We start from the raw sequence: 26722 nt of genomic DNA, 5'->3' as shown, positions 1-26722 counted from the left end.
CTACAAATAACACCCAGTGTGGACTATTTTCCTGCGTTTGAGGCTTGCTGGGACATGAACCTCACACATGCCAAGAGATGCAAACGAAGACAAGTATGTGCTTTGAGAAAAAATAGATTCTATTAGGAATCCTAAAAACGGAACAAGGAAAGCTCACTGAGATTAACCCTTTTCCTACCTCTGAGTGGAAAAACAGACTAAAGGACTGCAAGGTTAAACAAATGTCAGGCAGAATAAATAAAATAAGGAGGTGGGGCTTTATTCTTAAAATGAAGACAGCTGCCAGAAAATAGAAAAAAGCACAATGTCCCATTGAATGCTCAGTTTATTGAAACAGGTTAAGGAAGAACTCAACCATTAAGCAAAAATTACAGAGATTCTCAGTGCAATCCCATCATGTCTTGTGTGTTCTACTTGACAGAATTAGATCAAAAGGTGCCAGTTATATATCAGTACTGCTGAACTCAATAATCTCAAATTCATGAATGGGTATCAGGGGTTTTCCCTTCATTCAAAATCATATCTGTGGCAAAATTTACTCTAAACTTCCTCTTTTTGAAGAACCACAAGCCTGGTTAGTGAAATTCTCATATTTTTCCTTCCCATAACTTGTTTGTTGAAGTCACAATGGTTACTGGATATAGCGGATAACTAAAAAGGTGAGTTATGATCGTGGTGCTATGACAATGGCAAAAGGCAACCATTTTTATAATTGGAAAATATATTGTGCGTGTTTCCCTACTGCGGCTTTTTTTTTTTTTTTTTAATTAAGTGCAATTGCTCCCTTTCACCTGCAGACATAAAATCATCATTACTCTCACACACAAACACGTCATATTATTTGGTATGTTGTTGAGGCGACACCCCACGGTTCGTCAGAGTCAGACAGGTCGCTGGCGGACTTGTTGTCTGACTCATCATTAATAGCTACTAAACACCAAACAGACAGAATATGTCAAGCTGAGTTTCTATACAGCATAATAAATTGCACATGTGCACAGTATTGTATAAAAATCCAACCTTTTTCCCTTCAGGAATCGTCAACTGACCTCATCTACCAACTTTTGGCATTAAAACTCACTGCAACTTGGAAGCAACCTACAATTTAAAAGCCATTTCACAGATTCTCTTCTCCCCAGATATGGTAAGATTGGATTTTTTTGTATCTGTGCAACCAAACTCAACACTTCCTGTCTGCTTTGTGCCATCTAGCTCACCTATGAGGTGTCCTGCCTCATGCTAACTTCCTTGATGCTGCCTGCCAAAGAAATGCAGAGTTTGGCTAGAAGAGTGTGTGGTGGGATATAAAAGGTAAAAATATATGAGTTAAACACCAGTAAACTCTCTTATTACTTTAAGCAGGACAACCAGCAGTCAAGGAAGTGATTACGAAGATCATGTGACACAGATTTCTTGGGCCCAAGCAGGGGGCTTGCTGTCATAGGGGACGGCGTTTCTAGACGTAGACGTAGATGCTTCTTGCTGTTGCTCCTCTCCTTCGTCTCTTTCTGCTTGTGCCGTGGCTCCGTCTCCACCCATCCAGGCAGGAAGCTCCAAACCCGGCTGATCGGAGAACGGCTTCTCCAGAACCTTGAGGACTCGCTGGACCTGCAGCGCAGAGAGGAAGTGAGAGGTGACAGCAGGTGAACACCCTGAAAGTGAAACACTGAAGCTGAAGAGAGCAAAAGGGAATAAGGTGTAAGTGAGCTGCCTACTTATCCTCATTTTGCATCTTTTAAATCATGTTAATGTAAAAACTGAATGCTGGCACAGATGCAGGACAGTCTAAATCACATGGGGTCATTCCATCTTAAATCCCTAAATTTAAAGAGCAATTTCTGCTTGATCATCTCTGTTTTGTCTGCTATTTTGTAGCATAAAATATAGATATTTATAAATATATTAGTCAAATTTTACCTAAGAGAATATATACATCTCCTAATATGGGCATATTCTGCATTTTTAGACTGGATTAGAATGGCAATATTTTTGTATTGGTTGGTAGAACTTGTCATATCTGCTCAATCAGTTATGAAAGTTCAATGAAATCAAAAACTTTTTTTCATTTTGTGACAAAGTATTTCATATACAAGTGTTCTATATGTTTTGTTTTGTATTACTGTAACATGCAACTACATATGGTTCACAATTTATCACTAGTTGACTTCTGCATCACCAATGTTTTTATTAATATGAGCTCAAAGATAGGGCTTTTCATGACAGTTTAAATATTTAAACTCAGTCATAATCTGAGATTATTTGATCTACTTGTCCAATATTGCTGATTCTGAATCAATGGCATGATGACAAATAACTGAAAATTTTAAGCTTTTATCTTAGTCGTTCAAACACCGCTTCAAATTTCAATGCGAAAATGCCGATAGTGGTTCAGCAGGGAATTTTTCAATAACTTGTCTGAAAAAATTGTTGAATTTCCCTCGAGATTAATAAAGTATCTATCTATCTATCTATCTATCTATCTATCTATCTATCTATCTATCTATCTATCTATCTATCTATCTATCTATCTATCTATCTATCTATCTATCTATCTATCTATCTAAAAATTCACAGATGCCATTTTAAATATTCATAATGTAGAATAAAATAAAAGTTTCAAGCAAATTGGAGACCATCAAGCATAAAGCCCCTGATGATTTAAAATTTAACAACCCAATGCTTTGACATAAGGCTGCATTAAATCATCCTGTGTTGAAGGTTTCTAACCAACAAGTATCACATCAGACCACAACCTGACCTCAGAGAAGTCACCGTTTTCAGCGGCCTCTATGGCATTCTGGGCAATGTAGTTTCTGAGCACCACTCGAGGGTTGGCGCTGCCCATCACCTTCACCCTCTCCTCCTGCACGGCCTGCACATCGCTCTGGCCCTCCAGTTCCAGAGCCAGACGTTTCCTGTGGCAGAGATAACGCAAAGCACTCACTCAGACAGATACAGTAATGGAACAACATCCGCCTCGACGCACCATTTCCTCCTCATTCTGTCCACCCGCCCCTTTTTAGCAGTCACACGTCCACCCATAACCAAAAAAATATCTCCTCTGGTCCCTTCACTTCCTCTTGTTTGCTTCTAAAATCTTGCCTAGTATTTTGATTTCACCTATAGCGTGTGATCCAGGAGGTCCACTCCTCAGCGTGTTTGGTTCTCAGCTCCTCCTGGCTCGTCTCCATCAGGTCTTTCAGTCTGCTCAGTCGTTCTAACTGTCTCACTATTGTTGCTCTGTCTGAGATCATCTGGAACAGCGCTGGGTTGCTCTGAGCCATAGACAGCAGCATCGCCAGCTCACTGTTAACAGAAAACATAACAGTTATAATCCTTATTGGCATCCTGGAGAAAAAACAGGACTAGTGCTGCCAATGCAGGCGATCCCAGAGTCGCTGGAGACTTAGTGGGGAAAATGAGGTAAAAAGATAATCTCTATTGTGCATTCAATCCCACTGATGTGCAAAAATCAAGATTAGATTAGGCAGGAAACATGTTGAAGTGTGGTTTTCGGATTATTCTGTTTTTTTTCTAGTTTGGCATCTGAATAAAGCAGCAGATATAATTGTGTGTACACAGTCCTGTACACAAACACAGAAAGGAACTGTATATTTTCTCTGCAGTTGTTTCTCTTGTCTGTGACAAATGACTGCTGCAGATTTTCTTTTGTTTCTGTTTGGGGTGGTGATGTTACAGACTGGTACTTCTAGAAAGTAAAACAGCTTTATTAAGTTTGGCTTTATATCAAATTAAATATTTTCCAATCCCATTTCAAAATTGGAACAGACAGAGGTCAGACTGCACAAATTGTCAGTAGTAGAAAACATTAAAACTGCACTAAATTAGATTTCTGAAAGTGATAAACATACAAACTTATAACCCACCTCTGCAGGTCCCATTAGCTTCATACTTTCTGTGTGATATTGCACTGATGCTAGACTTCAAATTTCCATTTGGTAAAAACATGACTCCAAATGAATGACAAAGGTCCTTTGTGTCATTTGAATGCATCAGTTGTGTTTGCTGACGCTATTTTCTGCAGTAAATTTGCCTTTTGATATCAGCGTCGTGATCAAAAACAGCAAATGATGCTGATTCAAAACACCGTAGCATGGAGTTGTATCAACTTTTCCAAAACATTTCCCTTTGCCAAGTGTTAAATAAAACAATCATAGAGCCTCACTAGTGTCACCCAGTGGCTGCAACATGCATCACATCAAATAAAACTAAAGCTTTGGACAATGAGCATAATACCAGTAATTTTAGCATTGTTATAATTTTCCATGAAGTGAGCCATAAATCAGAATTTTGTTCTAAGGGTGGTGCCTAAAGACAGACCATCAACACATTCCACACCCTGGGAGGCAGAAATATATTCAGGTATATTGCTCTAATCTTACAATATTTCACATGAAATTTTGAATACAAAATAGTATAAATGCTTTGTTTTCTGCCACCATAAATATTCATAACATGTTTTAAATTAAGGCCTTAACCTTACAGGTACAGTATGATATCCCTATGGGCCAAAGGCAGTGGCTCTGGTCAGAAGAGGCATCATTTATCTGAATATAAATTACGGGAATCAAATTCTAGAAAACATCCATTTCCAAACTACATTTCAGGGCAATCTGGCCTGTAGCTGTTGCTCAGATATCCACTGCTAAATGCTCAACCTCATTATTACAATGCAAATATCTTTATTAAGTCAAAAACCTTTCAGAACGATAAAAAATGTCCTTGTCACTGGGATTCTACATCATTGTATTCCTCATCACATGTCTTAAGCAAGACACCGAACCCCTAACTGCTCCTTATGGGTCGTGGTTAGCACATGGCAGCTTCCGCCATCAGTGTGTGAATGTGTGTGTGAATGGGTGAATGTGATGTATAATGTAAAGCGCTTTGGGTATCGTTTCTGATATAGTACAGCGCTATATAAATACAGACCATTTACCATATGTATGGATACTGAATCGCGTGACCTAAATATGTAGCGGGTGGTGGGAATTGATGGGACTCAGAAACACCCCCACAATTTAATCAAGTGTTTCTCATATTATTTCCGACAGATAAGTCCTGATAAGTCTGCAGTGGTGGATTTGTAGTAGGATCACAATCATGTGATCGTCACCAGGCAGCTGACGTAGTGTTCATTTGTTGTCATAGTTACAGTAACGCCGTGCCACTATCTCACAATGATACAGAAATCTTTAACACATCCGTGGATCCAGACTATAAGCCGCATCACTGTCCTTGTGTCATTTCTGACCTTCTCTGAAAATTTCATCCAAATCTGTTAATCTGTTTTTGAGTAACGTTGTGAACAGATGGACAGACAAAACAATTGCTGTAATGGTATGACACATTCTGCATTGTATGTGGGTTCGAGTTGCTCACCGTGGATCCATAGAGGGTTTGTTGGCAGCTTTGAGCTCCTCTAAGGAGGCACATTGCTCCAGCAGGAGGTCTGTGGCTTTCTTTGCGAGATCCTCGTCTCCTTCGCTTTGTCCCTCAGTGGGGCAGGAAATATGACTCAGGCTACGGAAGGTGTTGGTGAAGTCAGCACCTGGAAGAGAGGGATAGAACTGAAGATGTTACTATGATGGTGCACTGGTCATCAATAATAAGGCTGAAAGAAAAAATGTACAGAATAACGCTCTCCTCCATATATCCCACCTGTGTTGTGCATCGTCTGCAGCAGCTGAGTGATCAGGAGCTCATCCTCAGGTTCCTCCTTCTTCAGCAAGCCCAGCTTCTTCCTCATGTTCTCCAGGTAAAAGCGGTTAAACAGATCCAGGTACTCGTCCATAACAGCTTCAGCCCGATCCGGTGGCAGCTCTGGAGCAAGAGCCTCCGCTAGCTTCACCAAGTTCCACCTGCAGATCGCCGGCTGGGCCTGGTAAGAGTACCGACCAGAGTTGTCGGAGGCGTTGCAAATGAAATCTGGATCAAACCTGAGAGGGATGAAGAGAGGTCAAACCCACAGATGGAGAATAATGATTAATATAACAGCGTTTTAAGTCCTGCATGATGATGTCACAGTCAATCAGAAAATACTCTGCCGGTATCTGACCTGTCCATGAAGCCATATGGACCATAGTCCAGCGTCACCCCCAGGATGCTCATGTTATCTGTGTTCAGGACCCCATGACAGAATCCGACACACTGCCACTGAGCCACCAGTCGAGCCGTACGAAGCATCACCTACATACAAGAAGAGAGGGCAGCAATCCTATATTACAGATGAATGGGTACTGTATCTCCAAATTTATCTTAGTCTGGAAACATCCCTGGGCAGCACAGAGGAGATGATTTCCTCGTAATTCAATGAGGAAAATGTCAGAAGCCTGAATCCTGGTTAATAACCTGATTTTGTATGAAGCAAAGGCTCTAGGAAAGTCGTGCAGCCGCTGCATTGATCAATACAGTATCTATCTAATTCTGTCAGTGTGCTGAATCATGCAGTGACTCAGCACATTTAGTACCATCTACAGCAGCTTAACAGGATAAGAGGATCCAAATGTTCTTGGCTTCCAATCTAATGCCAGGCCTTGAAGCAACTGTGTGCTGGTTTAAGTTAACCCTGAGTAAACAGTAATCTTTCAGTTACTGCTAAAGCACCATTTTACTCTTTGACGTGTGAGAACGTTACTCGTGCTCTGACCTCTCTGAAGAATGCCACGTTCCTCTCCACCCGGTCCGGGTAGTTCTGCTGAATCTCGGGGTAGAACATGTCAATGACATAATCCATCATCTGACCCCGAATCTCGTCACGTCCATAACTCGGACCCTGGCGGCCTGTGAACTCATCGGCCTGCTTGAAGATCTCAAAGGATCCAAACCTGAGAAGACAAGTAGCTCATGGGTAAACATCTTCAGAAGCTCAGACATCAGCGACAGATGAAAGCAGGACAACATGCACTCACCTGAGGAAAGTAGGAGCGATGCGGAGGACGACAGAGCACCTCTCATGACGAGGGTTCCCGCTGTAGTAAACGTCCCGTATGACCCTGCTGTCAGAGGTCACTACAGAACCGGCTCTGGTGGTGGGAACACCCAGGAAGTGCATCGCTTCACTGCACAGGAACTCTCTGATACTTGAGCGCAGGACTTTACGGCCATCAGCCTGTCTGTGATGGAGAGAGGGACAATATACAAGTTTTGTTTTTCTTGTTTTCAACTGTTTAGTGGAACTAAAATGACAGATTTAGAAAAAGGTCCCATCTGTCTCTTCTAACACTATAAACTGCGACATAATAACAAACGCCAGGGCTGCAACGAACAATTGTTTTCATTGTCCATCTAATCTTATCCGGTATTTCCTCAATCATTCAATTTGCTGTCAGGAAACTGTGAAAAATAAGGATCTGTTTCCCAAAGCCCAAAATGACGTCAAAAACGCCTTAATTTGTCTATGACCCAAAAACATTCTGTTTATTATAATAAAGGAGGAAAGAAGCCACAAAATATTTACATTTAAAAAGCTGAAATAATAGAACATAATAGAAATGCTTCCTTGATCCTCAAAGGGAAGTTCTGTGATTACAGTTGCAAGCAGAAAGAGGAAAGCGATCACCGCAATACAAACAACTAACAAAACTGAAGAATATACCAAGATGCAAAATACACAAAGTGTATAATACAATGAAAAAGAGAACTTTTTGTTGACAATTTATGGCTCACAGTTAATTTAATAGTCAACACTTATTCCATAATCCTCAGAAACTGACACTGAAAGAAACTTCCTGTACCTGGAGTAAGGGGTCAGTCCGGCTCCTTTCACCTGGATCTCCCACCGGCCGCTGGGGTTTTCCCGGAGCAGCTCTGGATCTTGCGCGGATGGCACCTTCACCTCCCCCAGGTAGCAGGCCGCCCCGTCGCCCAGCTGCCCGGCGAACTGTCCGAACTGGTGGCCGCAATAACAGTGCGCAGCCGGCTCGGATCCGGGCATCACTCTGGACCCGCTGAGGTACTCCGGCCCCAGGGGGTCGTTCAGGACCGCCTCTCCGTCCAGCCCCAGCAGTGCCAGGGCTTCCTGCGACACCGCCACGAACCGGGGCTTGGTCAGCGGCTGCGGCTTCACCCTGGAGAAACACGCTCCCTTCACCTGCCGCACCCCGGGCTCCTCGGACGGATCCAGAGGAAGTTTCTTCAGGGCGACGTTGTCAAAGTCGAGCCGCTCCAGCGAGGAACGACTCACCCCTAGACCCATGTCGTCCATCCCGACCGAGCCGAGGAGTCTGAACGCGGACACACTGGGGAGGAAGACGCGTGACGGTCCCAGCCGAGGTCCTAAATAAGCCATCCAAGGCGGACCATCTGTCCAGCCGCTGGCGCAGTTAGAAAGCGGTCACTAATCATGCTTTCATAATCCTGTTGCTTCAGCGGATGTTTGCGAGACACGGTGCACCACTACTATCTGTCCGACTGTAAACAACAGGAACTAGAAAAGCACTCAGAGAGTGCGATACTCCGCCAAGTCTGCTCAGTTCAGTAAAACATAATAGTTTAGACATACTAAACTATAACGTTTTAGTGACATTTTGGACGGCATAATTTTATTATTATTATATTATCCAGTGTATGTTTTCTCTTTTTTTCTACATTTTTTTCAAGTTTAAAAAGATCCCCTTTATCACAATGCAAGCTCAAAGGTCTTTTTCAGACACACACACACACACACACACACACACAAACACACACACGCAGACACACACACGCAGACACACACACACACACACACACACACACACACACATACATACACACATACATACATTCACACACACGACGTTTTTTCCACATTTTGGATGACATACTAAACTATGACATTTTTGTGACATTTTAGACGACATACTAAACTATGACGTTTTAATGGCATGTCGGACAACAGACGAAACAAGAACAGCACTCAGAGAGCGCAGTACTCTGCCAAGGCTGCTCAGTTGGTGTATCATTTCTGACGTATGAAATATTTAAGAAAAAATTACTTTGTGCTTAGCACAGGCATGTGTTATGCATGTGCATGTTATGTATGGATACCGAATGGTGTGTAAATTACTCTTATAAAGATCTGCTGATCAGTTCATCACTTTTTGCAAGCCTTTGTTTTGCTGGTGTGACCGGCTGATGAGCCACCATGCCATACAGCTGTGGGGGAACTAATGATTGGTTTGGCCATTGCAGCAGGGGGTTCAAATTGATTGACGGACATAGCTCCAGTATGCTCCTGAACACTCTTGGACAGATACGCGCTGTGCAGCATGCGGCACACTGGTAAGCTTTAGATTTTGTATTAATATTGTTTCTTCTTTTAAGACCAGTCTTCTGTGGCTGCAGTGCCGAGTCCGCCGACGGTGTCTCTGCTTATCGGCGGCGTCATGCACGTGTAGGGTCGGACAGCCGAGGTAACCAAAATGTTTGTTTGTGCTTATTGTTATCGTTCTGTTGCTTGATTGTGGTTAAACATTTCTTTGTTTCATTACAGTTTTGCCTCTGTTGCCTTGTCTTTCCGCTTGTTTATTTTGTTGTGTTTCTTTCTTTTAGTTTGTAGTTGGTTTGCCTAGTTTTGTATGAGTTTGCTTGGTTCGAGTTTAGTTTCGTTTTTTCCCGTGTGTGTTTATCCTCAGGTTGTCGTGGCTGGTTCTCTGGCTCAGTAGTCAAGTTTCTCCCCTCCATAGCTGCGTAGGGCCTGTGTGACTTCCAGTTTTAATAGCTGCATTTATATTAACATTAGTGTGTGTTGAACATATTTTTGTACCAGAATAAAAAAATGTATTTATGTTTTTCTATACACGCCTCTGTATTCATTTGTGCACGTACCTGTGTTTAGTAGGGGAAACCCTCTGTTGAGAGGCAGGATTGTTAACATTCTTAAGGTGAAAGTCCCTAGGTGGCGTTGTCGGTTCCGTGTTAAAGGAAACCAGAAGACCCTCACCAGCCCTAACTTGATTACACTAGTGTTAAAATAACCGTTTCCTCCATGCTTTTATTTTGAAGGCATATTTTTAATGTGACGGGCTTTTATTTTGTCACCATTCCAGCGGCAGAGGAAGTGCTTATCTAAGAAGCGTTTTTTGACATGACGAAGACGCTGCCGAAAAGTCCGAAAATTCATGTAAAGATGAAAGAAAACGGTTCCACGCTGTTGCTGTCTAGCAAAGGATGTGTCTAAACTTGGAAGCACCTAGCTGGAATGGAGACAAGCTCTGATGGGGTTTCCTGAAGAAAGGAGTGAAGGACAGAAAAGTGAATTTGTGTTCAAAATAAGGCTGACGGCTGAATGTAAATAAAGGCTTTGTGAAAGATCATTAGCGTCACCATTTTCTGGCTGGGGTTTGCCACATCACGTGACCTAAATATGTAGCGGGCAGCAGGAATTGATAGGACTCGGAAACACCCCACAGTTTAATCAATTATTCCTTGTAGGATTTCTAATTGATAAATCACAGTCAATTTGTAGTGGGATCGCAATCATGTCATCTTCAGCAGGCAAGTGACACAGTGTTCACTTCATGATTACAGCAACGCCATGCCAGCAGCTATATCTCCCAATGGGAAATGTTTAACAAATCCATGGATCCAGACTTTAAGCTGCATTAATGCCAAAATCTAATCACTTGGTCATTGTGTCATTTCTGACCTTCCCTGAAAATTTCATCCAAATCTGTGGGTCCGCTTTTGAGTAATGTTTCACATAACTCCGCCATTCCTTGGCAGAGTAACTATGAAGTTTTGGTAACATTTTGGACAACATCCTAAACGATGCCGCTTTATCCACATTTTGGACGACATGCTAAACTGTGAAGTTTTACCCCATTTTGGACGACATGCTAAACTGTGAAGTTTTAATGACATTTTGGATGACAACCTAAACTATGACATTTTTGTGACATTCTGCACGACATACTATGACGTTTTAATGACATTTTGGACGAAATACTAAACTGACGTTTTAGTGATATTTTGGATGACATACTAAACTATGAAGCACTGTTCCCTCTAAGCTGCACGTGTGCGCGATTGCGCACTGCTGACACGGTCTCCGCGCACAGAAAATCTGCGCTGTGCACAAAAAAAAATCCAACCTAAATTGAAAATAAACACACAACAATTCATTCTGTGCTATTTTTCCAATGTGAGTCAATGAGTGACCGGTGACGGGCTGCTGCAGCCAATGATGCGATTCAAATAAGTAGTTACCATAGACTGTATATAATGGTATTTACGCAGCTAATCAACGTCAAGCGTCCTTATGTGCAGCCACCATTGTTCTCATAGATATGAATGAGTAGATAGGACACGCCCCTTTGAGCTGCGGCTACAGCGAGGCTAAGCTAGTGGGGGAAAAGTTTCAGTGCATTCCGATGAAAACGGAAACAAGTATGCCGGCCCACTGTGCTGCATACAATTGCACACTGCGTCGTACGATTGAGACAAGGAAACTTGGAATGACTTTTCATAGGTAAGAATAGTTTTTGGCTCTTTTTTCGGCTGTTCTCTCGACTGCTGACGTCTGACCTTACGCTGAGCGTATTGCGTCACTTCCTGTTGTATCGCTGTGTTGTGTTCTGTGACTTGTAGCTTATACACTCCATCTAATTTGATATTCATTAAGTCTGTGTAGCGGTAATATTTGAATCGTAACATACACTCGTTTTCCTCAAGCACCTTCTCAGTACTTCATTCTAAATTAATCTGTTATCTCTGTCCGCTAGCCTAGCACTTAGCAGTTAGCATGGCTTCTCCCTCTTTCTCTCTTTCTCTTTCCTGCTCAGTGTGTCACATGTTTAGTTACTCCTCTGCCTCATTTAGTGATAACGATACCTGTAATAAATGCAGTCTCTTTGTAGCTTTGGAGGCGAGGCTCTCTGAATTGGAAGCGCGGCTCCGCACCATGTAAAACACCCCGCTAGCTGTTAGACAGGCCCCTTTAGCCGGTGCGGACCGCAATAGCATAGCTGCTAGTGTAGCTTCTGCTAGCCATCCCCTAGCAGCTCCCGAGCAGCTGGGAAGTCAGGGTAGCTGGGTGACAATTCGTAGGAAACGTAGTCCTAAGCTCAAGCCCGCTGTCCCGGGACACCACAAACCGCTTCACGATTCTAATCGTTTTTCCCCACTCAATGACACACCTGCTGAGAAACCAACTCTGATCACTGGCAGCTCCATAGTCAGAAACGTGAAGCTGGCGACACCAGCGACCGTAGTAAAATGCCTCCCAGGGGCCAGAGCGGGCGACATAGAAGCAAATCTGAAACTGCTGGCTAAAGGTAATCGTAAATACAGTAAGATTGTTATTCATGTCGGCGGTAATGACACCCGGTTACGCCAATCGGAGGTCACCAAAGTTAGTGTGTACATCCCACTTTGGCTGGTGCAGCTCTCATTTCTAGAAATATGGCTGATTTTATTAGAACTCCTAAAACATGACAACCCAGAGTTCAGACCAGGATGCAGAGTTGTAGTCTTACACACCTCTCTGCAGTTTCCTCACAGCTGTCACCCTCCAGGAATTCAGTTAGCTTTATTGAGACTGTGTCTGTCCCCCGACCACCAAAATTCAATAAATTAAACAATTCAAAAATAAACAAAAGACATAGTAACCATAAAAATCTAAAAAAAATTAATACCACTATTTCAACTGAGCGAAGAAACAGGACAATTAAATGTGGTCTGTTAAATATTAGATCTCTCTTGTCTAAATCTCTGTTAGTAAATGATTTGATAACTGATCACCAGTTTGAGTTGTTCTGTTTGACTGAAACCTGGTTGCAGCAGGAAGAATATGTTAGTCTAAATGAATCAACTCCCACTAGTCATACTAACTGTCACGTTCCTCGAATCACAGGCCGAGGAGGAGGAGTGGCAGCAATTTACCTCTCTAGCTTAAAAATGAACCAGAGACCTAAACCTAGTTACAGTTCATTTGAAAATCTTAATCTCAGTCTCTCTCATCCAGATTTAAAAGCTCAGAAACCAGTTTTATTTGTTGTTGTATATCGTCCTCCTGCTCCTTACTCTGAGTTTTTATCTCAATTCTCAGACTTTTTATCTGATTTAGTGCTCAGCTCAGATAAAGTCATTATTGTGGGTGACTTCAACATTCATGTTGACATGGACAGTGACAGCCTTATGACTGCTTTTAATTCTATATTAGACTCAATCGGGTTTTCTCAACATGTAAATAAACCAACTCATAGTTTTAATCACACCCTTGACCTCGTTCTGACTTATGGCATAGAAATCGAACAGTTAACAGTATTTCCCCGGAACCCTCTTCTTTCTGACCATTTTATGATAACATTTCAATTTACAACAATAGATTGTATTGGAGTTAAGAATAAATATCATTACAGTAGATGTCTGACAATTCGCTGACTAAATTTAAGGAAATAATACCCTCTCTATTTAGTTCAGCACCACTTACTGATATAATGGAAGGGAAATATTATAATTTTACCCCCACAGAAGTGGATTATATTGTTAATAATGCTGCAGCCTCACTGTGTACAACACTTGATAGTGTTGCACCTGTAAAAAAGAAAGTTCTATCTCAGAGAGGACCTGCTCCTTGGTAGAATTCCCAGCTGCGGACTTTAAAGCAGGCGTCCCGAAAGCTGGAAAGGAAGTGGTATTCCACTAATTTAGAAGAAGTTTATGTAGCTTGGAAAAATAGTCTAGTAATTTATAAAAAAAAGCTCTTCGTAATGCCAGGACAACATATTATTCATCTTTAATAGAGGAAAACAAGAACAACCCCAGGATTCTCTTCAGCACTGTAGCCAGGCTGACAAAGAGTCAGAGCTCTGTTGAACCTTGTATTCCTTTAGCTTTGAGCAGTAACAACTTCATGAGCTTCTTTACAAATAAAATTATTACGATTAGAGAAAAAATTAATCTGGCTCTTCCTGCAAATGTCACAGATGTATCATCAAGTACAGATGCTTTAGAATTGGCTGTAAGACCAGATGGATATTTAGAATTTTTCACTCCCATACATCTCTCTGAACTAATTTCAATAGTTTCTACATCCAAACCATCGACATGTCTTTGGGACCCTATCCCAACTAGACTGTTCAAGGAGGCTTTACCTTTAATTAATTCTTCAATGTTAGATCTGATTAATCTCTCTCTAGTAACAGGCTATGTAGCACAGGCTTTTAAGGTTGCTGTAATCAAACCTTTACTTAAAAAGCCCACTCTAGATCCAGATGTTTTAGCCAACTATAGACCAATTTCTAACCTCCCATTTCTCTCTAAAATTCTGGACAGAATAGTTGCAAATCAATTATGTGAACATTTGCAAAGGAATAGCTTGTTTGAAGAGTTTCAGTCAGGCTTCAGAGTGCATCATAGCACAGAAACAGCTCTGGTGAAAGTTACTAATGACCTTCTCATAGCGTCAGATAATGGACTGGTCTCTATACTTATTTTGTTGGACCTTAGTGCGGCATTCGATACAATTGACTACAAACTTTTATTACAGCGACTAGAACATTGTATTGGCATTAAAGGGACAGCACTGGACTGGTTTAAATCCTACTTATCAGACAGGTTCCAGTTTGTGCATGTCAACAATGACTCTTCTGAGCATACTAGGGTTAATCATGGAGTTCCTCAGGGTTCTGTCTTAGGACCAATACTGTTCACATTATACATGCTTCCCTTAGGCAATATTATTAGGAAGCACTGTATTAATTTCCATTCTTATGCTGACGACACTCAATTGTATTTATCTATGAAGCCAGATGAAACTAATCAGCTAGCTAGACTGCAAGATTGTCTTAAGGACATAAAGACCTGGATGACCTATAATTCCTTACTACTAAATTCAGACAAGACTGAAGTCATTGTATTTGGCCCCAAACATCTTAGAGAATTGCTTTCAAAGCATATAGTTACTCTGGATGACATTACATTGGCCTCCAGTACTACTGTGAGGAACCTCGGCGTTATCTTTGACCAGGACATGTCCTTTAACTCACACATAAAACAAATCTGTAGGACTTCCTTTTTCCACCTGAGAAATATTGTGAAAATCAGGAACATCCTGTCTCAAAGTGATGCAGAAAAACTAGTCCATGCATTTGTTACTTCTAGGCTTGACTACTGTAATTCCTTATTATCAGGTTGTCCCAATAGCTCTCTGAAACATCTACAGCTGATCCAAAATGCTGCAGCCAGAGTACTGACGGGAGTTAGCAAGAGAGATCATATTTCTCCTATACTGGTTTCTCTTCATTGGCTTCCTGTTAAATCTAGAATAGAATTCAAAATCCTTCTTCTGACATATAAAGCTCTTAACAACCAATCTCCATCATATCTTAAAGACCTGATAGTACCATATTATCCTAGCAGAACTCTTTGCTCTCAGACTGCAGGCTTACTTGTTGTTCCTAGAATCTCTAAAAGTAGAATGGGAGGCAGAGCCTTCAGTTATCAGGCGCCTCTCCTGTGGAACCAGCTCCCAGTTTGGGTTCGGGAGGCGGACACCCTCTCTATTTTTAAGACCAGGCTTAAAACCTTCCTTTTTGACAAAGCTTATAGTTAGGGCTGACTGGGGGACCCTGACGGGGTGAGCTGGTGTTTTCATTTGCACAACTGACTTCCCCTCTTGACGTCCCTTCAGTCTGCCCCTAGTTATGCTGCTATAGGTCTAGGCTGCTGGGGAACCTCTCTTGATGCACTGAGCCCTTCTCTAACTACCTTTGTATTTACTATATATACCATTATTGCATTACACTAACTCTGTTTCTCCCTGTGTCCTTTCTCCGAGTGTCCCTGGTCCCAGACCTGAATGCTTCAGATGTGTGGTTGTTCTCCCACCAACTGTAACCTTCTACCCCTCTATCTCTATCCCTCTACCTCTCTACCTCTTCTGTCCCTCTCAACTCGCCCAGCCAGCAGGCAGATGGGTCCCCCCACATTAGAGCCGGGTTCTGCTCGAGGTTTTTTTCCCTGTTAAAAGGGTGTTTTCCTTGCCACTGTCGCCTTTTGGCTTGCTCTGGGGGTCAGGCATATGGGTTCTGTAAAGCGTCTCGAGACAATTTGACTGTAATTGGCGCTATATAAATAAAACTGAATTGAAAAAAAAAATTTTGAATTTTCATTATGAAATCTTGTTGAGAGCTTCCAGTCTATTAGAGCTAACTAGTTAGCCACTAGCAAAACGCTAAGGCGAGCTAGCAGCTTCACAACCAAATACCAGACGATTAATAGTAGCTGTAGTATAGTTGTACAAGCAGTAGTAGTAATACTAAAAGTACAAGCAGCAGTAGTAGTATAAACAGCTGTTAGAGTCGTAGAAGTAGTATCAGCATTTGTAATAGTATTATAAGTTGTAGTAGCAGTGCCAGTATCAGCAGCAGTATTTACTACTAGTAGTAGTAGTCACATTACTATTACTACCACCAATACTACCAATAGTAGTTATAAAGCCTAACTCATGTATATCCAGATTACCATCTATGTTCTTCCTCCAAACCCATTTTATGATTGGGATTACAGGCAGTTCTTTAGGACTGCTCTCAAATAATTGAAATGTTGCTAAACAAGGTTATACTTATCAAATTAAATAGCTCTGGTCTCCAGTATATTGGCGAATTCGGTTCTTTGTACTTAATTTATTAGCATGATTTCTTTTTAATATGTTGTGTACAGGCTTAATTACTTCTCTGTCTACTTTTCTTACTCCATGTAGGTTTCCCAGAGACTATGGGTTGAGGAGGAATTGGAAGTTTGTCGGCTTAGACCTGGTGTCATTCCATCAGTGTTAAACTTCCCGGCTCATCTTGGAAGAGTATGTGCCAGAAAGACCACGACCAAGCAGCCTTGAGATCTTAGGCAGCGTCTCCCTGAGGTGGGTGTCGACGGTGTTCACAGTCAGGTCTGTGGTAATCCTGTCAAAAACCAAACAGAAAAAAATCTAGATTATAAATCAACATGTAACCAAAGCACTCTGTGTATAACGCCATAGTATAGGATGTAGTTCAGAAAATGTCAAAGTATAGTATGCTTTACTCAAGAATAACATAGTATGGCCTGTAGTTCATAGTACAGCATGTTGGCAAGAAAAAAAAACAAAACATAGATTATTATGTGGTTCAAAAAGCGCAAAATGATAGGATGTTGCCTAAAATTGTCATGTATGATATGTGGTTCAAAAAATGTCATAGGGCAGTATATTGTCAAAATAGCATGTAATTCAAGAAAACATCAGAGTATAATATGTCATCTAAAAAATGCCATAGAATAATAATTTCATTGTGACTTTTAAAACCGTTCGAATTCTTGTTGCTTGTTGCTAAAAAAAACAAAAAAACAAAAACAAAAAAAAAACATCACAGTAATATGTCAATTAAAAAAGCCTATAGTATAGCGTGTCGCCCAACAAACATCATAGTATAGCATGTCGCTTGTCGCTCTAAAAACGTCACAATATAGCCTTTAGTCCACAGCTGTCAGTAGGTGAGGAGCAACACAAAAAACAGTCCAAACGCTGGTTTCCAGAGGGTTAGACGAGAATTTATTTGAAAGAGTAAGTTTACAACAACATAACATGTGAGGGGGTTAAAAACAAGTGGGTGTTAGTAAAATAAAAATAAATCAGCAGAACTAAAAGTGAACTTCATGTTGACATTGATGGGCATTCCAACCAGGAACAAAGTAAAAGATAATCAATACGAAAAAAAACTCTTCCTGTTCTTCCTGTTCTTCCTGTTCAACTACCAATGGGTTCCCTGTTTTCCTTTCTGAACAATTCAAAGGTCCCTCTCTATCTCCCCACACATCCACCAACCACTGGAACACATCTCCAAAGTTCTGCTGGGCCAGCTCAGCTTCCCCTCAGAAGAAGTGCTGCCACCTGCCAGATGAAGGAGCCTTTTGAGAGGCAGCTGGCATCGTGATTGGACTGTACTTTGGTCTGTTCCAATCCAGCTTCAGCTCCAGAGACGGCAGGCGGGACGAGTCAACGGAGGCCGGGTGGACGAAGGCATGCAGCTGAGTACAATCCAGAAAACAACAGAGGAGGAGTGCAGTGGCCCAGGGCCAGAACAGGGTAGCATCGTATGTCTCTTAGAAAACATCATAGTATAGCCTTTGGTATGAAAAAATGCCATCATATACATCGTATATTGTACAAATAACAAGTCAAAGCAAAGAGACATACATTGTAGAATTGTAGTAATTGTGGGCCGACTGATTTACTGATTATCAGTATTTTATTTTTTACTGATTTATGGTAATAAATACATTTAAAAATGGCGCTACTTTGGCTCTGAACCTTTATCTACCTGTGGTCGCTCTGTCTTCTGGAGTGATTTGATTGGTTATACGTCACGAATAAAACTCCTTTAACTTAACATCTGTAAACAAAACAAAAACGTATCAACAAAGTTTTCTGTTAGTTTGTGTTCTTCTAAGTTTAACTCCAAGATTTTAAATACTTTCATTTACTGCAAATGAATATCTACTCCAAATGTCTCACTAATAATCATTATCAGCCTTAAAAACCCACAAAACACCCCTTTTTACTGGACCACACTTGGTACAGTCCGGTTCCCCCTTCTATAAATCTGCTTGGAATCTTCCACTTCCTGTTTGTCAAAGTGGCCTTCTACCTGGACAGGTTTTGTTGGAGCTCATGCAACAAACATTTTGGGTAACTGCACTTTAATATGGATGGATGACACGGAATTAGAGTCTGTTTTAATGAGACTGAGTTAAGATGTGTAGCTCTGTCATTAAATAGTAAATTATTTCTCAGAATTCACAGAGAAAAGTCTGAAATGTTTGCTAGGTTAGCGTCCCACATGTTCTTTGGCTCAGCTAAAGCTAACTCTCTCCAACTTCTGGATCTCTTGAGTTGCTTGTTAAAATATGTTGCTAGAGGTGCTGAAGCTCAGAACGTCTGAGACGTTTGTTCAAAATAAGCTCATTCTCAAGTCTTATCTGAACTCTTTTGTTTGAACTTTCCCTAAACTTAGGAGTTAATGACAGAGCAGCACATCCAGACTCAGTCTCATTTTTGTAGAGATTAAACTTCGGTGTCATTCATTGATGTTAAAGTGTAGTTTTTCAAATGTTTGTTGCACATGCTCCCGACCAAACCAGTTCAGGTGGAAGACGATGTGAAGAGAAAGCTCCAGAGGATGAATATCACACATTTACGTTGGAAATAAATGTCCTTTAATTAGACATTGTCATGCAAAAGTTGGATTTCCCTTTAATGATGTTCAAATCTTTGTTGAGTGTTTTGTTGATGTTGGTTTCTAAATGTTTTCTGACACTCGGCCCCAAAGATTAAAACCTTCTATGGCTCACAAGCTGCAACAATTCACACATTATCAACTATCTTTCTGACTAAACTAAGATAAAAAGTGAAAAACTGCCTGATTCCTGCATCATGAATGTAAATCTTTTTGGTTTTTATGACAGTAAACTGAATATATTTGGGTTTGACATTTTATAAACCAAAACAAGAAATGAATTACTGTAGAAAACAATCAACAGATTAATGGACATAGAAAATGTGTTTTCCAACATATATGGCTGAATTACTCCAACATTACAAGATACATACAATTTTAATTAAATTTTATTTATATAACACCAAATACAGGTCAAATTGTCTCAAGACACTTTATTTTTATATTTTTGGTCATATTTAAAATATGACAAAGTAAGAAATTTAAGCCTCTTGACTAATCCAATTTATTACTTGGTTTTTAAGAGACTAATCGACAACTAAAATAACTTTCTCCACTAAAACTAATAAACATCAGGTCAAATAGAAGGAACAGTTTTAAATACTGCAGTCCCACGATGACAAGAATAAAGTTTGTCAACAAAAACTAAATCTGCTGGTGGATTCCATTAAAGTCCTAATAAATGATAATGAAGTGTGATACTAAAGGTTTGTGGTGCTAAAAATGTCAAAGTAAAGATATCAATTTGAACATCTGAATGGAGGTTGATAAAAGTTGACCTTCTTTCATTTCTCTGGAGCCAACTCCATGGATTTCATGGATGGTGGTTAAAGACCTGCTCTTCTAGTCATCGTCCTTCTGTAAAAAGTCTGTCCATCCTGGCCGACTTCAACACTTCTTCATGACAGCTTGTTCAGCCTCTGACCTCGTGGAAACTCCAGAAACTCGGGAAAACCCATGGAGACTCGAAGAACTCGTGGAGACTCGAAGAACTCGTCGGGCGGGGGAAGGTGTGGTGGGTGGTGGGGAGAGGCGGGGGAGTAGAGGGGGGAGGCCGCCACCCACCTCCCCGCCTACTCTCCGCCCTGACTCCACCCAGACTCCGCCTTGGCTCTGCCCATGTGGTCACTACACGAACTACGATGTCAAAGGGACGACGAATTTATTTCTTTTCATCTGATCTGTAGCTCAGTGAGTTAAGGATTTGCCTGTGGAGCTGCAGGTCGCTGGTTCAAGACCAGACACTTCTTAAATTTTATCAAACTCCTGACAAAGACAAACAAAGAAAAGTGCCGGTGGTGGGTCTTGAACCTGCGACCTTCCACTTGGTAGTCCTCTTCTTATCCCCCTGAGCTACTCGCTCAGATACTAATTCTTCTTTTTTTTGCGCATTTGTCATCTATTTTTTGTCATTTTTGAGTTTTTTTTTTAACTCGAGTCCCGACTCGACCGTTTTTCTCAGGAGGTTGGGCTTCAGCCTTTGTGCTGGAGGGTTGAACCCTCAGTTCCAAGACTTTCAAAGCCTCCACACCTCCCGAGTCCTCAGGACTTGAGCTTTCAGACAGTCTGAGGGCTGAAATTTTCTAAGTCCCACAGTAGTTCTCTGTTAGATTTAACTTTCAGACAGTCCAAGGACTGATATCCTCGAGGTTCCTGAGTAGTTCTCTGTTAGTTTGAACCTTTTCACAGTCTGAGGACTGAAATCTTAGAAGTTCTTGAGTAGTTCTCTGTGAGTTTGAGCTTTTAGACAGTCTGAGGGCTGAAAACCTAGAAGTTCTTGAGTAGTTCTCTGTTAGTTTGAACCTTTCGACAGTCTGAGGACTGAAATTTTAAAAGTTTCTCAGTACTTCTCTGTTAGTTTGAACTTTTTGGTTAACAGAAGCCTTAAAACTTGTGACCATGAGTCTTGATTTCACATTTAGACCATCCATCTGAGTTCTTCTCAGACCTTCACCTGTGGGTTTTTTAGAAATCCTCAACAAACTTTTGATTCTCTTCACTGAACAGTAAAGTTTGTGGAGATCAGAAGGTAACATTAGTTTGATCAATGCCTTCAACTACTAGTAGACTTTATCTGGAAAGCAGTTTTCTGAAATGAGTTCTTAGTAAATCTATCCACAATCAAACCAAGAACATAGAAAGAGGAAATGTTTGAAGAAACAACTTGATGTTTTCATTTCAGACTAGAAAACGCATTAAGATCTTTATCTGTTTTTGCTCTTTTTGATCGTTTTATTGTCTCTTCTGTTTAATTTGATCTTCTAAAGTCTAACTGGTGTCTTTTCAAATGTTTTATCTTTAGTTTGATTCTTGTTAAATGTTTAGTTTTGCTCTTTTCTCACCTTTTATTCTTTTCTAATGTCTGATTTGATTTCCAAATGTTTTGTCTTTTTAATGTTTAATTGTTTTTTCAAATGTTTTATCGGCTTGTTTGAGTTTTTTTTTCTTTCCCAATATTTAATGTTTCAATTAAATCTTTAAGGTTTTTCTTTTTAAATGTTTTACCACCTTTTAATGTTTAATTTTCTTTTTAATTAGATTATTAAACCTTTAAAAAGACAAAACATTTAATTACAAATTAAATGTTTAATTAGAAAATTACATCTTAATTTTCTTAAATCTTTTTAATAAAACTTTGTAATAGTTTTATTGTATTAATTTTTTTTCCTTTGATTTAATTGCTTTTTGTTATGTAGTTTATTTCTTTAATCTTCTTTTTCTGTCAAGATTTTCACCCCAACATTAAAAATGAAATAAACCCTTAAATCACAATGAAAATACTTCTGTTGTCACTATCATGAGTTAGTCAATTATTCAGTTTATCAATTCAACTTTATTTGTTTAGCACCTTTTACACAGATGACAAAACTAAACAAGCAAAGAGAAAAAACTATGATTAAAACTCAAAAACATTTTTAAAAAAAGACTTAACATGGTAATAAAATATGTTGTGTCCAGGGGATGGAGGGAGTTTATTGAAGTCTTCTTGGGCTCACATGATAAATCATTTAAAACATAAACTTGATATTCAGTCTAAGGAAACTGCAGAGCGACAGAAAAACCAACAATATCTCCTGTTTTCTCCTTTAATGAGTCGACTCTTCTTGTGCTTTCAGACCAAAGAACTACAGACTCTTCACAACCTGCTCAAACTCTTGGTACAGGACCTCACCACACGGGTCAAGAAGGTTTCTGTCTCATTTCTACTCTGAAGATCACCTTCTCCTGCTCAAACTGCTGACAAATGTTTCTGCTGCTCTAAAGTCTGGTCTCCAGAACTTCCTAAAAACTCTCAAAGGCTCTTCTGCTGCAGGTTGCTTTGTAGAACTGTTCCAGAAAACCTCACTAAACCACATGGAGGGGCCTCAAGATAGTCGTCCAAATGAAACCATACAAAAACCAAACTAGTACAACCCAAACGCTAAAGTCTCCTGCAGCCTACCAGGGAACCTCTGAGAACAGAGAATCAGGACAGGAACTCTTACCTTCTGGACAACCAACCTTGGTTCACAAACAAGAATACAGAATGTGTCTGACCAAAAACCTCTGAAGACTCACTACAGCCAAGATAAAGACACAACTCAGCTGGACCAAACCCACTAATCACTGCAAACATTAGCACCATGTGCTAACTGTGGCTAAAGAACCTCATTTACCAAGACAACTATCCAGTATAAAGCCCTAAAACACACCAAGAAACACATTAAAGACGATTTTACTGCTGGAAGCTGCAAGCCAACGCCTAAAGAACAGACTAAAGCAATGGAGCCAAACCCAGTTCAGTGGTGAAGAGAAGCAGAGGAAATGTTTGTCTGCAGCTAAATAAAGCAGGAAGACACTGAGCTGCTCAGGTGTTCCTGATAACACCAAGCAGCCACCTGGACAGCCAATAGGAACACAGCTTACTGGAAGTCCAGAGGGCTGGGTTAGTGAAGGAAATTTAATTTAAAGTTGAAGCAGAAAGTTAACAAAGAAAGTTGAAAACCACCTTCTGATACCTGAAATCTCTGAGTTTTCACACAAAGAACACCTGAACATGTCAAACTGGTTCCATAGTAGAACCATCATTGTAAAAACGTCATAGTATGGTGTGTTCCTCAAAAAACATTACAACCCGGCTGTCTGGGGTCGCCGAGGAGCAACACAAAAACAGGACAAACGCTGGTTTCCAGGGGGTTAGGAGGATATTTATTTGAAAGAGTAAGTTTACAACAACACATGTGAGCAGAAAAATCACAAAGTCCGTCTTTAGTTCAGCTGAAAATATTAGTTTTTGTCTTTTTTATTGACCAAACTTTTCAGGAAGTAGATGAAGAACAATTAAAGCTCTCATGTAGAAGTCCAACTTATTTCGGATCCTTGGGGAGAGTTTAATCTTAGAGTTTGTAAAGCTGTTGAGTTTTTAGAATCACATGGAACCGAGTCCTGAAATAAAATTACAGTTGTGGATTTCTGTCATTTAGTCTGGACTAAACAAATAACAGCAGCATATATCTCAGACATCATTATGAGGAGTCTGGATTGAGGTTTCTCACTTGATAATGATCAAAACATGAAATTTAGGTTGGTTTAAAGGAATTTTCCACCTTAAATCTTTGAATGTTGACCTAAAAGGTTGGTTTCAGGAAGTATTCCACCTGCAAGGTCCTCAAACATCCACCTTAAAGGAACATTCCACCAAAAATCCTTGAACATTCACCTAAAATGTTGGCTTAACAGAGTATTCCATCCAAAATCCTCAGAGAGACCTGAGGGGCTGGTTAAAAAGAATATTCCACCTAAAACCCCAAATATAGACCCGAAAGGGTGGTTTAGAAAAAATCCGTCAATGTAGGCCAAAAAAGTTAGTATGGAGGAATATTCCACCTGAAATGTAGACGAATGATCTACAAAAATGTAGATGATGATTTTTTTTTTGAAAAAAAAAAAAATATGATGAATTTTGGCACAAAAAAACGCCATAGTACATTAAGTCGAAAGAAATGCTGTTTTTCAACATGTTGTAAAAACGTGCCATATGATGAAATAATGTAAAGGAGGGTGTGAAAAACACTCCAGAAAGGTTTTCTTTGAAAAAAAAATCATCATGAATTTTGGCGCAAAAAAACGCCTTACTATACTATGTCGAAAAAAAATGCGATTTTTCAAACATGTTGTAAAAACGTGCCATATGATGAAATAATGTAAAGGAGGCCGTGAAAAACACTCCAGAAAGGTTTTCTTTGAAAAAAAAATCATCATGAATTTTGGCGCAAAAAAAACGCCTTACTATACTATGTCGAAAAAAAATGCAATTTTTCAAACATGTTGTAAAAACGTGCCATATGATGAAATAATGTAAAGGAGGGCGTGAAAAACACTCCAGAAAGGTTTTCTTTGAAAAAAAAATCATCATGAATTTTGGCGCAAAAAAAACGCCTTACTATACTATGTCGAAAAAAAATGCATTTTTCAAACATGTTGTAAAAACGTGCCATATGATGAAATAATGTAAAGGAGGCCGTGAAAAACACTCCAGAAAGGTTTTCTTTGAAAAAAAAATCATCATGAATTTTGGCGCAAAAAAAACGCCTTACTATACTATGTCGAAAAAAAATGCATTTTTCAAACATGTTGTAAAAACGTGCCATATGATGAAATAATGTAAAGGAGGGCCGTGAAAAACACTCCAGAAAGGTTTTCTTTGAAAAAAAAATCATCATGAATTTTGGCGCAAAAAAAACGCCTTACTATACTATGTCGAAAAAAAATGCAATTTTTCAAACATGTTGTAAAAACGTGCCATATGATGAAATAATGTAAAGGAGGCCGTGAAAAACACTCCAGAAAGGTTTTCTTTGAAAAAAAAATCATCATGAATTTTGGCGCAAAAAAAACGCCTTACTATACTATGTCGAAAAAAAATGCGATTTTTCAAACATGTTGTAAAAACGTGCCATATGATGAAATAATGTAAAGGAGGCCGTGAAAAACACTCCAGAAAGGTTTTCTTTGAAAAAAAAATCATCATGAATTTTGGCGCAAAAAAAACGCCTTACTATACTATGTCGAAAAAAAATGCGATTTTTCAAACATGTTGTAAAAACGTGCCATATGATGAAATAATGTAAAGGAGGCCGTGAAAAACACTCCAGAAAGGTTTTCTTTGAAAAAAAAATCATCATGAATTTTGGCGCAAAAAAAACGCCTTACTATACTATGTCGAAAAAAAATGCGATTTTTCAAACATGTTGTAAAAACGTGCCATATGATGAAATAATGTAAAGGAGGCCGTGAAAAACACTCCAGAAAGGTTTTCTTTGAAAAAAAAATCATCATGAATTTTGGCGCAAAAAAAACGCCTTACTATACTATGTCGAAAAAAAATGCATTTTTCAAACATGTTGTAAAAACGTGCCATATGATGAAATAATGTAAAGGAGGCCGTGAAAAACACTCCAGAAAGGTTTTCTTTGAAAAAAAAATCATCATGAATTTTGGCGCAAAAAAAAACGCCTTACTATACTATGTCGAAAAAAAATGCATTTTTCAAACATGTTGTAAAAACGTGCCATATGATGAAATAATGTAAAGGAGGCCGTGAAAAACACTCCAGAAAGGTTTTCTTTGAAAAAAAAATCATCATGAATTTTGGCGCAAAAAAAACGCCTTACTATACTATGTCGAAAAAAAATGCATTTTTCAAACATGTTGTAAAAACGTGCCATATGATGAAATAATGTAAAGGAGGCCGTGAAAAACACTCCAGAAAGGTTTTCTTTGAAAAAAAAATCATCATGAATTTTGGCGCAAAAAAAACGCCTTACTATACTATGTCGAAAAAAAATGCGATTTTTCAAACATGTTGTAAAAACGTGCCATATGATGAAATAATGTAAAGGAGGGCCGTGAAAAACACTCCAGAAAGGTTTTCTTTGAAAAAAAAATCATCATGAATTTTGGCGCAAAAAAAACGCCTTACTATACTATGTCGAAAAAAAATGCGATTTTTCAAACATGTTGTAAAAACGTGCCATATGATGAAATAATGTAAAGGAGGCCGTGAAAAACACTCCAGAAAGGTTTTCTTTGAAAAAAAAATCATCATGAATTTTGGCGCAAAAAAAACGCCTTACTATACTATGTCGAAAAAAAATGCGATTTTTCAAACATGTTGTAAAAACGTGCCATATGATGAAATAATGTAAAGGAGGCCGTGAAAAACACTCCAGAAAGGTTTTCTTTGAAAAAAAAAATCATCATGAATTTTGGCGCAAAAAAAACGCCTTACTATACTATGTCGAAAAAAAAATGCGATTTTTCAACATGTTGTAAAAACGTGCCTGTTACGCACCTGTCTCCCGGGAAGGTGCGCAGCATAATGTTTGTTTTTTTTTTAAAAATAAAAAAAATAAGGTGGAATATTTTCCCAGTCCCCAAAAATGATGAACAGTTCCCTTGAAAAATTACAAAAGGTTTATTTACAATCTTCTACAAATCAAAGAGGCCACCACATGGGCTATTCATTC

The 26722-nt window shown here is 39.6% G+C and overlaps 1 protein-coding gene and 1 long non-coding RNA gene across 5 annotated transcripts; one reads left to right on the top strand and one right to left on the bottom strand.

Moving 5' to 3' along the window:
* Positions 1–307: 307 nt before the first annotated feature.
* selenoo1 (selenoprotein O1) lies at positions 308–8417 on the bottom strand. The gene is made up of 9 exons (XM_023299978.3): positions 7758–8417; positions 6933–7136; positions 6671–6848; positions 6080–6210; positions 5683–5960; positions 5404–5572; positions 3121–3306; positions 2759–2915; positions 308–1608 (listed from the first exon to the last, which is right to left on the bottom strand). The coding sequence occupies exons 1-9, from the start codon at positions 8309–8311 to the stop codon at positions 1387–1389; spliced, it is 2079 nt and encodes a 692-aa protein (XP_023155746.2). The 5' UTR covers positions 8312–8417; the 3' UTR covers positions 308–1386.
* On the top strand, positions 8395–18271 carry LOC129348536 (uncharacterized). 4 transcript variants are annotated; one of them, XR_008601111.1, is made up of 4 exons: positions 8395–9282; positions 10050–11470; positions 16706–16864; positions 17772–18271. It is a non-coding gene; the product is annotated as an uncharacterized LOC129348536 (long non-coding RNA). The 4 variants fall into 4 exon arrangements; XR_008601108.1 differs by having other exon boundaries at positions 8395–9413; XR_008601110.1 differs by lacking the exon at positions 10050–11470 and having other exon boundaries at positions 8753–9413.
* Positions 18272–26722: the final 8451 nt, after the last annotated feature.

This window comes from Amphiprion ocellaris, chromosome 3 (assembly GCF_022539595.1).
Source record: "Amphiprion ocellaris isolate individual 3 ecotype Okinawa chromosome 3, ASM2253959v1, whole genome shotgun sequence".
NCBI lineage: Eukaryota > Metazoa > Chordata > Actinopteri > Pomacentridae > Amphiprion > Amphiprion ocellaris.
This window is presented reverse-complemented; position numbering and strand designations above follow the sequence as displayed.